General features: G+C 46.1%; 1 protein-coding gene across 6 annotated transcripts in view; it reads left to right on the top strand.

The window, feature by feature from the left end:
- Window positions 1-6,953: 6,953 nt before the first annotated feature.
- Window positions 6,954-12,240, top strand: part of Parp6 (poly(ADP-ribose) polymerase family member 6) — a 38,654-nt gene continuing 33,367 nt past the window's right edge. For 5 of the 6 annotated variants that reach the window (XM_045160742.1, XM_045160741.1, XM_045160740.1 and 2 more), the window contains exons 1-4: window positions 6,954-6,989; window positions 7,978-8,237; window positions 9,854-10,050; window positions 11,230-11,307. In XM_045160742.1, the coding sequence (XP_045016677.1) occupies window positions 10,048-10,050; window positions 11,230-11,307 (81 nt within the window). In that variant the 5' untranslated portion in view covers window positions 6,954-6,989; window positions 7,978-8,237; window positions 9,854-10,047. The remainder of the gene's footprint in view (window positions 6,990-7,977; window positions 8,238-9,853; window positions 10,051-11,229; window positions 11,308-12,240) is intronic. The other variant, XM_045160739.1, reaches the window with a different exon arrangement.

The raw sequence follows: 12,240 nt of genomic DNA, 5'->3' as shown, positions 1-12,240 counted from the left end.
CTGCAAAGCCATCCCTCCATCCCTAAAATACTTTTTAAAAAGATGTTTAGGGAACCAAATCAAACTGGTCTGGATGTGCCATCTCTGCCAACTTGCTGGTCTTCTTTCATGTTGTTCTCTGTGACCACATGGACATCAGTGATCTCAAGAAGCAGAATGAAGCCAGGTGTGGTGGCACACGCCTTTAATCCCAGCACTTGGGAGGCAGAGGTAGGAGGATTGCCATGAGTTCAAGGCCACCCTGAGATGACAGAGTTAATTCCAGGTCAGCCTGGATCAGAGTGAGACCCTACCTCGAAAAAAAATAAAAAAAAAAAGAAGCAGAATGAAGGTGGCCCTTTCTCCACCAAGAGTTTCAGAGCTCAGGCAAACTGGAGTGGAGGGTGTGAGGAACCTTCATACTCATCCCTTCTGTCATCACAACATCCAAAGCAACTATGCTTCAAGTTTTCAAAAAAAAAAAAAAAAAAGCTTTTAATTTCTCAATTTTCCCTTCACTCAGTGGGCTTGGTGGTACACTCCTGCACTCCCAGCTACTCAAGAGGTTGAGGCAGGAGGATCACAAACTCATGCAAGTGCTTAACCACTAGGAAATCTCTTCAGCCCCTTGGGGATCACAAGTTCAAAGTCAGGATGGGCAACTCAGTGAAAACTTCTCAAAATTAAAGAACAAACCTGGGCGTGGTGGCACACGCCTCTAATCCCAGCACTCAGGAGGCAGAGGTAGGAAGATAGCCATGAGTTCCAGGCCACCCTGAGACTACATATTGAATTCCAAGTCTAGCCTGGGCTAGAGTGAGACCCTACCTTGAAAAAAAAAAAAAAGAACTGGGGATGTAGCTCAGGGTTAGTGAGCTTGCTGGTCCTATTAGGTTGAATACCCAATGCCATAAACCAAATAAAACAAGAAACATAACACAACACGTGTCTTCCTTATCCCCACGATCCAAATAACTGCCACTGAACAGAGCCCAAAATAAGGACTGCTTTCTTTTCTGCTTCCACCATCCATTATAAAAGCATACATATATGACTAGGCATGTAGTTCAGTGGTAGAGCACTTGCCTTGCCTGTGCAAAGCCCAGGGTTCAATCCCTCAAACTGCAAGAAGGGAAAATGTGTTCATGTAAAACTGGGAGCTGGGGGAGCTAGGGAGATTGCTCAGTGGTTACAGACGCTGGAGATGTGAGAAGAGCCTGGGACTTTTCGGTCTCTGCCTCCCTACACCCCTCATTCTCTGATGGCACATTGTCTTTCTCCGCTCTAGCTCCTCATGATAAGTAGGAGGTGGATTCAGTCCAATCTGCGTCATAACCCCGCAGTCCTGACCCCAGACTCCCAAGATAGCGCATCTGCTTAGCGCAGATAAGAGGAGCACACTCACGATTCAATAAACGGTAGCAGCTAGGCGTGGTGGCGCACGCCTTTAATCCCAGCACTGGGAGGCAGAGGTAGGAGGATCGCCATCAGTTTGAGGCCACCCTGAGACTCCATAGTGAATTCCAGGTCAGCCTGGGCTAGAGTGAGACCCTACCTTGAAAGACCAAATAAAATAAAATAAACGGTAGCTCTGGCACCAAGGAGAAATATGGCCCTGGGCCTGTGGATCTGGAGTGTTGTTGGAAAGTGAACTAACGAGTTCACTGGGCTCACTTATAGGAACGTGGGTAAGGCTTTTCTTACAGGAGTGTAGGTGACCCAAAACAGCCTCGTCACTGAAGTCTCATTCTAGCGCGCGCGCGCACACACACACACACACACACACACACACACACACACACACACACGTATATACATATATATATATACACACACACACATATACATATATACATATATATACATATGTATATATGTATATGTGTGTGTGTACATATATATATACACACACACACATATACATATATACATATATATACATATGTATATATGTATATGTGTGTGTGTGTATATATATATACATACATATATATATGTGTGTGTGTGTGTATGTGGATATATATATACACACACACACACTATATAGTTGGGGTTCACCCCCACCTTTAGTTAAACTGGTAGTCAGGAGACCACATACAGCTGTTTGTTTGTTTTTTTAATTTTGTTTTGTTTTGTTTTTCGAAGTAGGGTCTCACTCTGGTCCAGACTGACCTGGAATGTAGTCTCAGGGTGGCCTTGAACTCATGGTGGCCCTCCTACCTCTGCCTCCCAAGTGGAGTGCTGGGATTAAAGGCATGTGCCACCACGCCAGGCTCTTTATTTTTTTAATGTTTCTTTTTTAATTTATTTGAGAAAGTGAGAGACTAAGAGAGAGAGAGAAAGAGAGAGAATGGGTAAGCTAGAGCCTCCAGCCACTGCAAATGAACTCCAGACGCATGTGCCACCTTGTGCATCTGGCTAATGTGGGTCCTGAGGAATCCAACCAAGCTCCTTTGGCTTTGCAGGCAAGCACCTTAACTGCTAAGCTATCTCTCTAGCCCTGGGATTGTTTCATGTACAGTTTGGGGGGAGAGGCACAGGAGGGAGTGACTGAAATCACAGGTGAGGGTTTAATAAGCTTCTCCAACTCCTCATTCTATGAGGGAATATAAACAGGCTTGATCTTGAGGGTCTCTTTTTTGAGGGTGGGGTTTTGAGGTAGGGTCTCGCTCTAGCCCAGGCTGACCTGGAATTTACTCTGCAGTCTCCAGGTGGCTTAACGCATGGCGATCCTCCTACCTCTGCCTCCCAAGTGGAGTGCTGGGATTAAAGCCATGGGCCACCTCACCCGGTGAGGGTCTCTTGTGGTTAATCGCATGTGCTCCGATTAATACGGTAGTGGCAGAGAGCGGTATTTCACAATGCATGCTAACTAAAGTGTGATTGAAGGATCTGGGCTGGACAGGAAAATGAGTGAAGTCAGGAAGCTCATAATGAGGTATGAAGTGGTAGATTCATGGTGGATATCTGAGTTGGTGGCTTGAGCTGGAAGGAGTTATAGACAGGGACTCCTGGAAGGTTATGGGGCTCTGGAGTTTGACATTGAATCCACAGGACAGAACTCCTGGGCTTTTACACAGCACTATGTTCAAACACATGCCTATGCATTCATGGTTCTCAGAAGCAGTCTGTGGGGCCCTTGATCATGAGTAGAACCAACTACTTCCTCAATTACTGACCTTTTAAAAAACGTATTTACTATTTGTTTATTTGACAGAGAAAGAGGGAGAGAAAGAGAGAGAGAATGGGAGCGCCAGGGCTTCCAGTCACTGCAAACGAACTCCAAACGCGTGTGCCCCCTTGTGCATCTAACTAACATGGGTCCTGGTGAACTGAACCAGGGTCCTTTGGCTTCGCAGGCAAATGCCTTAACCGCTAAGCCATCCCTCCATTCCTACTAAAAAAATATGGGCTGGTGTGCCCATTCTCTCTCTATCTCTCTCTCTATCTACCTCTTTCTCTGTCTGTCACTTTCAAATAAATAAAAATAAACAAAAAAATTTAAAAATATTCTAAGCCAGGTGTGGCGGCACACACCTTTAATACCAGCACTCCTGGGAGGCAGAGGTAGGAGGATCACTGTAAGTTCAAGGCCACCCTGAGACTGCTTAGTGAATTCCAGGTCAGCCTGGGCTAGAGTGAAACCCTACCTCAAAAAAATTTTTTAAAAAATTATTTTCAAGGAAAGAGAGAGACCGAGAAAGGGGGGGGGGTGGAGAGTAGACAATAGGCAGGCTAGGGCTTCTTGTCACTGCAAATGAACTCCAGATGAATGTGCCATTTTGTGCATCTAGCATTATGTGGATACTAGGGAATCAAACCCCGGCTGTCAGGCTTTGCACGAAAGTGCCTTTAATCACTGAACCATCTCTCCAGCCCTAGTATAAACTTTTGCACTCTGTGTCTTATTTTTATTTATTTAAGAGAGACAGAGAGGCAGAAAGAGAGGGGGGGGAGGGAGCATGCACCACCCTGTATTGGAGAATTGAACCTGGGTCCTTTGGCTTTGCAGGCAAGCGCAACCACTAAGCCATCTCTCCAGCCCCCTACCCTCGCTTAGTTTTTATGGCATGACAAGCTCCCTAGAACCCTTACAACAAACAACCAGGGTCTACGGTTTCTCTCCTCTGGCTCTTCACCACTGTCTATCTTTCTTCAACCTCAATTCTCTACACTTTCTCACCTTCCCGTTACCTCCGCTGTCTGTGGGCTCCATTGCATGTGCTCCCCCATTGTTTCTGCTCTAACTCTCTCTCTCTGAAACTCCTCAGCTGCTGTCTTGTCACTACCACTCTTGTCACCACTGCTGCTCCTGTCATTCTCTCTTTATGTCATTAGCTCATCCTCCTACCCTCATGATAGAAATCAAAAGTAGGCAAGGATTACTGTAAAATTGGGCCTAATGTTGCAACACTAGAGGGCAGCACAGTAGATAAGGGTGTCTCCTAGCTGACTTAACAGTAAGGTGAACTACCTGCTTATATGTCCAAAAAAGGTGTTTGCAAGGGCATTTACACCAATGGGAATATGGGCATGGCAGGGCCTCCAGCCACTGCAAATAAACTCCAGATGCATGCACCACTTTGTACATCTGGCTTTGCGTGGGCACTGGGGAATCAAACTCTGGTTGTTAGGCTTTGAGGCAAGCTCCTTAACCGCTGAGCCATCTCCCCAGCCCCTTCATGTAAATTATGTTCAAACCAATCAGGACACAGCCCCCCTTGTAATCGAAGGACCATGTTCACATCAATCACAGCCTTTCTGCGGGGTCACCAGAGACCTGGGGTGAAAGTGGCCATAGGACTATCTAGAGTTCACCAAGACTTGTGATGGTAAAAAAAAAAGTCTCCACATAAGCTATTTGAAATAGTTATGCCCCTGCAGAGCATAGTGACTTCTGGAGCCACAGCTGTGCTTCCAAAGCAAGACCCTGTGGTTCCCATGTAACTTCCTCATGGTGTCCATGGTGTGCTCAAAGCAGCTGGAGGGTGCTGAAAGTGAGTGTCAAACACGTTAGGATTTTTAAATTATTTTTAAAAATATTTTATATTTATTTATTTGTTTGTTTGTTTGTTTATGAGAGATAATGGGCATGCTTGGGCCTCTAGCCACTGCAAATGAATTCCAGATGCATGCACCACCTGATGTATCTGGCTTACATGGGTACTGGGGAACTGAACCTGGGTCCTTAGCCCTTAACTGCTAAGCCATCTCTCCAGCCCTAGCTTTTCAATTCTTACATTTAACTTATTTGATGCCCCTGGAACTGAGGTATGCTGGCCTTCTAGTAAACAATGTGGTATCAACGTTTGGTTCGATTTCCCAGTGCCCCTGTAACGTTAGATGCACAAGGTGGCACATGCATCTGGAGTTCTTTTGCAGTGGCTAGTGGCCCTGGCATACCCATTCTCTCTTTCTCACTCTCCTTGCAAATAAATAAAGTTTTTTTTTTTTCTTTTTGAGGTAGGGTCTCACTCTAGATCAGGCTGACTTGGAATTCACTAGGTAGGCTTAGTGGCCTCAAACTCATGGCGATCCTCCTACCTCTACCTCCTGAGTGCTGGGATTAAAGGCGTGAGCCACCATGCAAAACTAAAGTATTTTTTAAAAAGCTTGGTTTGACCACTTATCATCAGTGTTAAGTGAAGACTTTTCAGAGTTCTATTTTTCCATCTTTGAAATGAAGACAATAACAGCCCTATGTCATAGGACTATCATGGTGAGGGTGAAATGAGACAATATTAACTTGAATCATATGCAATTGCTGATTTTGCAATATGTAAGTAAATATCTGGGATTTCATAGATTTCAAGCTAAAAACCTTTAAAATAATCATCAGAATACCTTAATCAGAAAGTACACATGGTCCAAATTTCCTTAGTGCATTTTATGTCTTCTTACCTTATAATAGCTCAAAAGCGATACCTATTCCATAGAAAGTACAGTTTGAATTCTGAACTTTTCCTAGGCTTGCAGTATACATTACATTCCTCTTCTGGTAGAGGCAGCAGTCAACCACAGGATTTCTATGGTAAACCTGGAGTGCGGAGGAGTATCTCAGAGTGCTTATGTCTCCAGCACCTCAAACTTCATTATGAAGTTCAGAAGGTTAGGTGTATTAAATGTGTTTGCACTTTTCCATATTCCAGCTTGCAATGTGTTCACTAGGATACTTAACCCCATCTTTTTTTTTTCCAGTTTTTATTTTTTATATATTTTTCTATTTTTATGAGAGAGAGAGAGAGAATTGGCGCGCCAGGGCCTGTTAGCCATTGCAATCAAACTCCAGACACGTGCGCCACCTTGTGTGCATGCATGAACTTGTGTGCATGTGTCACCTTGTGTGTCTCGTTCACATGGGTTCTGGGGAGACAAACCTAGGTCCTTAGGCAGCACAGGCAAGTGCCTTAATTGCTAAGCCATCTCTCCAGCCCGTAACCCCATCTTGAAGCGCATCAGTGGTCCATAAATGGAAGCTGTTATGGTTATCACAGTTTCTCTCTAAAGTGTCTCCATCCAGGCAACCAGGCATTGCCTTTCCCCCCTCCGCAGTCCTTCCAACCACAGGGCGGCGCCAAGAGCCAACACTGTGCTTCCGAGAACCCAGAGCCCCTCTTCTTTCTCACGCATCTCCACTGCCCTCGCTCCGCGCTCCCCTCCCAACTAGCGATCACTGCGCACGCGCCGCAAACCCGGCGTCGGAGGGGCAGGGAACGGGGACGAGGAGGAGGGGTCAGAGCCAAGCCCAGGCTCAGGCCGCTCGCCGGTTGGTCGGAAGTCAGTCACGTGGTCGCAGCGTCATGCTTCGCGCGTGCGCAAAGTCAGCTAGCGTGCCCGTGACGGAACGACAAGGCGTGTGTGCGGCGGGGGGGGGGGTGGGGGTGCGCGACCTCGCCCGCCCGGCTCGGCCCCCGCCCCTCGGCCTGCCGCTCCGCCCCCGCGGGGCGTCCCGGGCCGCTCGTCTTCCCGCCCCCCCCCCACCCACCCACTCCGGCCCGGGGTCGCCCACCGTGAGTACTCCGCGAGGCTGGCCAGCGGGTGGGGGAAGGGGAAGGCAGCCCGGGGTCGGGGCGGGGCCGAGGAAGGCTGCGGGGTCCGCCCCGCCCGAGCCGCGGGCGTGGAGAGAGGGGCGCCCTGAGCACGGGCTCGGCCCAGGCCGCGCGGCCCGTGGCACCCGCTCGGCCACCGAGCTTCTTGGCTCTGGAGGGAGGCAAGGTGCTGGGTGCCCTCGGGGCCAGCCTGGACGGCTGGGATCCGCAGGCCCTGCCCTGCCCTGCCCTGCAGGCGCGAGTGCTTGCGGAACCAGCCCGGGTCCTCTTCCCTCCGCGGGGCGCGGATGGAGGTGGGGTGGGGAGGGTGTCCCCGGGGTTCGTGGGGAGTCGCCCTTCCGGGGCTACCCTCCCTCTTTTTTTGTTTAGTGGCCTCATCGTCCTTTTCTTGGGAGGGGAGCGCTCGGCATGGAACGGAGTTCTCGTTTTGTAGGACCGCAAAACTGGGAGAGAAGCCCCAGAGTTTTAACATTGTGATAATCAGAGGCGTACAGTGATCCTCCCCATCTCCCCCCCCCAAAAAAAGTGAACCGTGCAAGACCTTTGTGATCCAGGCACGAGGTTTATTTACATTTGTGGAATCCCTTTAACTTGCCTATGGCTTTTGTTTTTTCTTTTTTGGCTTAACATCGCCCTTAATTATTTGTGGCCTCGTCACATAAAAATTGGATATATTTAGGACCTGTCAAATGTAGCTCCAAGGTATTCCTGACCTTATGCAAGTCGTGTGACCTCCCCATATGACCTATAACATGAGAGCTTTAAACTAGATCATCATTCAGCCTTTTTTTTTTCTTCCACCATTTCTCCTGAGGGAAGGACATTTAGAGTACAGAGTTCAAGTCTTTTTCACTAAAGCAGAGTTTGAAATAGCTAGTAATTTCATAACCGTCTCTTCCTTGGGAAGACTTCTTGAATAACTTTACTCTCTCTCCCCCCCAACCCATAGCAGCAGAAACCAAGCAGCAACAGCCCATGGAGAGATGCTACGTTTTCCTTGACTTCTACAGTGTAAAAACTTTGAAAAAGTTGACACTTCTGGCCTATGTTACCATCATCCTGCCTCTCACCCCAAGGACAAGACAGATTGGCCAGTAGTATCCCCTTCTTCATTCTTCTGTGAGCATCCATTTCAGCGCTTGACTGTTTGTAAATCTAACAAACCCAGATGCCAGATCTTTATATTTGATATCTCAGCTGTCCTTGAAGGTGAATGAAGTCTTGCTTTTACACTTGTTTTAAAAAAAAAATTTATTTATTTATTTGACAGAGAAAGAGAGAGAGAGAGAATGGGCATGCCAGAGCTTTCAGCCACTGCAAACTAACTCCAGATACCTGTACCCCCTTGTGCATCTGGCTAACATGGGTCCTGGGGAATCGAACCCAGGTCCTTTAGCTTTGCAGGCAAATGCCTTAACCGCCAAACCATCCCTCCAGTCCTGCTTTTACACTTTTGTGAGCGTTTTGTCAGTGTCTCTACGTGTTTAAGCTCTTATGTTTATCTCCCATGTGGCTTAGGTATACAGCTGAGAGTTCATTTACTAATTCAGTAAATGTATAATAGTAAATGATAAAATAGTTAGAACCATAGCTATAGAGTTACATTCTGATGGGAGATAAATGCATGTTAGAATGGTGAGTGCTGTGAGGAAATGACTATGCAGGGGGATAGGCTACTGCTGTGTCTGGTGGTGGTATTTGCTAAAGGACAGTTAAGGTAACCTTTGAGCAGAGTGAATGGGTATTTCTGAAAAGCATCCTAAAAAGGAGGAACAACAGAAGCAAAGGCTGTGGAGTGAAAAATATGCTTGTTGTGTTTGAAGACTAGCAAGGAGGCAGGGCAGTTGTCTGGTTAACATTTGGAATTGATTTTTGAGAGACAGCCTTTGTAAGAATAGCCTTTGATTTTTCAAAAAAAAATATTTATTTATTTGAGAGAGAGAATAGGCACACCAGGGCCTCAAGCGACTGCAAATGAACTCCAGATGCATGCAGTACCTTGTGCATATGGCTTTACGTGGGTACTGGGGAATCGAACTTGGGGTCCTTTGGCTTTATAGGCAAGTGCCTTAATTGCTGAGCTATCACTCCAGCCCCTTATTTTCTGAGATAAGGGTTTTTCACTGAAACTGGAGTTTGCCAATTTTCCTAGATTAACTAGCCAGCAAATCCCAGCATTCTTTCTTCCTTTACCTCCCCCACACTGGGATTAAAGGCATGCACCACCACACCCAGCTTTTCCATGGGTATTGAGAATCTAAACTCAGGTCCTCATGCTTGCACGACAAGCACTTTACCACTGAGCCATCTCCCCATCCCTGCTTTTGTTTTGGAGAGACAGTCTTGGTAGTAGCCCAAGATGGCTATAGCTTGTGAGCTTCTTGTCTTTCCCTCCCCCAATTTTGTGCTGAGATTACAGGTGTGTATCACCATGCCCAGCTATTATCAATGTTTCAAATGTGTAAGTGACTCAGTATGGAAAAATAAAGACTCTAGAGTGGTGCTGTGAAGACTGCAAAAATGATGTGATTAGGCAGAGTTAGCATAAGCAGTTCATCCTGCCACTGCTACTTTAGGCTTTATTGTAGTATTATGGACTAGAGCAGGATTTGCTCCAATCAGCTCTCCATTTTGAGTGGAATGAAAATCTCTTATGTTGTAGAATGCATTCAGAGGTGATTATCTTCGAAGATATAGTACAAGTATAGATATAGTACAAGTGTGTATGCATGCAAGTGTAAATATGTACAGATAAAATGTATCCATGTGTACACCACCCAGTTAGTAAGTGATGATGTAAACAACTGTCATCTGCTTTTCCACAGAACAGTGACTTGTTACCACTGCAGCAGCAAAGCTTGCCATCCCCAGCAGATCTCCAGTTGCCCATGACATCACCAAATCCCTTATCTTCCTTTCTGGCCTCCTAAATGCTCATCTCATTGGCCTGGGTTCAGCTGGTGGAATGGAGGGGTGCTGCCTAGCACTGACCTGGGAGTGTGTGTGACCCACTGACCCAATGGTGAGAACCAACTGCCCACCTCTCCTGACTAATCTACTATGGGGTAGATGAGACAAAGTGCACACATCACTTTTTCCTGATATTTTCCTCTCTTTACCTTTTGGAGTAGCTATATTTGAAGTTAAAGGAAGGAGCAATATGGAAACAGTGTTACTCAAGGTGTGTGAAGTTAGATTTTTTTGTGAGGAAAGAAGGGGAGAGTTAAATGCTTAGGAGACAGAAAAGGAGTGCTGAAAGCTGGGTGTGATGATTCATGCCTGTAATCCCAGCACTTGGAAAGCTAAGGCATTAGGACTGCTATAAGTTTCAGGCTAGCCTGGGCTACAGAATGAGACCTGTCTCAATAAACAAAAATAGGGCTGGAGACATGGCTTAACAGTTAAAGCACTTGCCTGTGAAGCCTAAGAACCCATGTGCAACTCTCCAGGTCCCACATAAGCCAGATGCACAAAGGTGAGGCAAGCACAAGGTTGTACATGTTCTCTTGGTGGCAGAAGCGTCTGGAGTTCGATTGCAGAAGCTGAGGCCCTGGCGTACCAGTTCTTCCTCTCTCTGTCGCTGTCAAGAACAAAACAAAACAAAAATCAGGAAAGGGAATAAGAAGACAGGAGAACTTGAATATGTTTGAGAGCTGCTTAGAAGAGCCCAGTTTGTATTAGAGCCCAGATATGCTTAGGAATCAGCCTCAACAGTGAAATCTTATTTATTTATTTATTTATTGAGGGGTGGGGACAGATGGAATGGGCATGCCAGGGCCTCCAGCCACTGCAGAAGAACTCCAGAAAAATGTGCCACCTTATGCATCTGGCTTATGTGGGTCCTGGGAAATTGAACCTGGGTCCTTAGGCTTTGCAGGCAAGTGCCTTAACCATTAAGCCATCAGTCCAGCCCCAAATCTGAAATCTTTTGTTTCCCTTATCTGCTGGCTACTAGAACCTAATTGTATTGGGTCTTAAGAAGGCCAAAATTCCTTAGTGTTTTCCTCTGTCCCACCAAGTCAGAGCTAGGCCTTGGGTATGATCAGAAAGAGACCTAAACTCCCAAAGAGTTAAAAATAAAAGAATTGAGACTTCATTTATGCTATTCTAAGGGATGTAGGAATTTTCCATTTTCTCCTTCCCATCATCCCACTGTGTTCTATGGACCCAACAAAAGTTGTATTTTAATTTTTATCACTAGGACATCAAAGGCCAGTTCTGGAATGATGATGATTCAGAAGGAGATAATGAATCAGAAGAATTTCTCTATGGAGTTCAGGTGAGATTGTATACCTACAAAACTCATTGTTGAATCACTTAGGTTTCCCATTCTGGAAATAATAGTAAAAGTTGTACTAGACAAGAGATGGAACGAAAATATAATGTAGCTGGGCGTGGTGCCACATGCCTTTAATCCCAGAACTCGGGAGGCAGAGGATCGCCATGACTTCAAGGCCACTTTGAGACTCCATAGTGAATTCTAGGTCAGTCTGGGCTAGAGTGAGACCCTACCTTGAAAAAACCAAAAACAACAATAAATATATATATACATGTATGCGTGTGTGTGTGTGTGTGTGTGTGTGTATAAAATGTAGATGTGGTCTGACTAGTTTGTCACAGCTCATCCAACATCCTTGCTCCTGCCTGGGACTTACAGTTATCTGAGAGTAAATTACAGCTTCTACATGGAGACTACCCTTATGTAATTAGTCAGAAGTACTTCTTTTTTGTTTTGGTTTTTCGAGGTAGGGTCTCACTCTAGCCCAGGGTGACCTACAGTTCACTATGTAGTCTCAGAGTGCCCTCAGACTCAGGGCAGTCCTCTTACTTCTGTATCCCAAGTGCTGGGATTAAAGGTGTGTGCCACCATGCCTGGCCTAGAAATAATTCTTTCATTAACCAGAGAGGGTCATTTCAGTTCACATCATGAGGCTCCCAGTGATTGTTTACTATCACTGCTACCTGAGCAAAAATGTTTTGACTCCTAGCATGCTCTTCAGATAGGACTTTTCTGAGTTTGATAAGTCATAGTGAGAGGAAAAGCTTGAGGTTGTCAGGTATGAGCTCCTCAAGCAAAGCCGATCTTTGGTCTGCTGAAACTTTGCCAGAGCAGTGATGGATGGCAGATTTGCTGAGTGAACTTACTAGCTAGGGCCAGCACCACTTCATGTAAGTCACTTTCACTTCCTATCCACTGCCACGGCTTGCTTTC

Source organism: Jaculus jaculus, chromosome 10, assembly GCF_020740685.1.
Source record: "Jaculus jaculus isolate mJacJac1 chromosome 10, mJacJac1.mat.Y.cur, whole genome shotgun sequence".
Lineage (NCBI taxonomy): Eukaryota > Metazoa > Chordata > Mammalia > Rodentia > Dipodidae > Jaculus > Jaculus jaculus.
The sequence above is the reverse complement of the archived record's forward strand: the minus strand, read 5'-3'. Positions and strand labels throughout refer to the sequence as shown.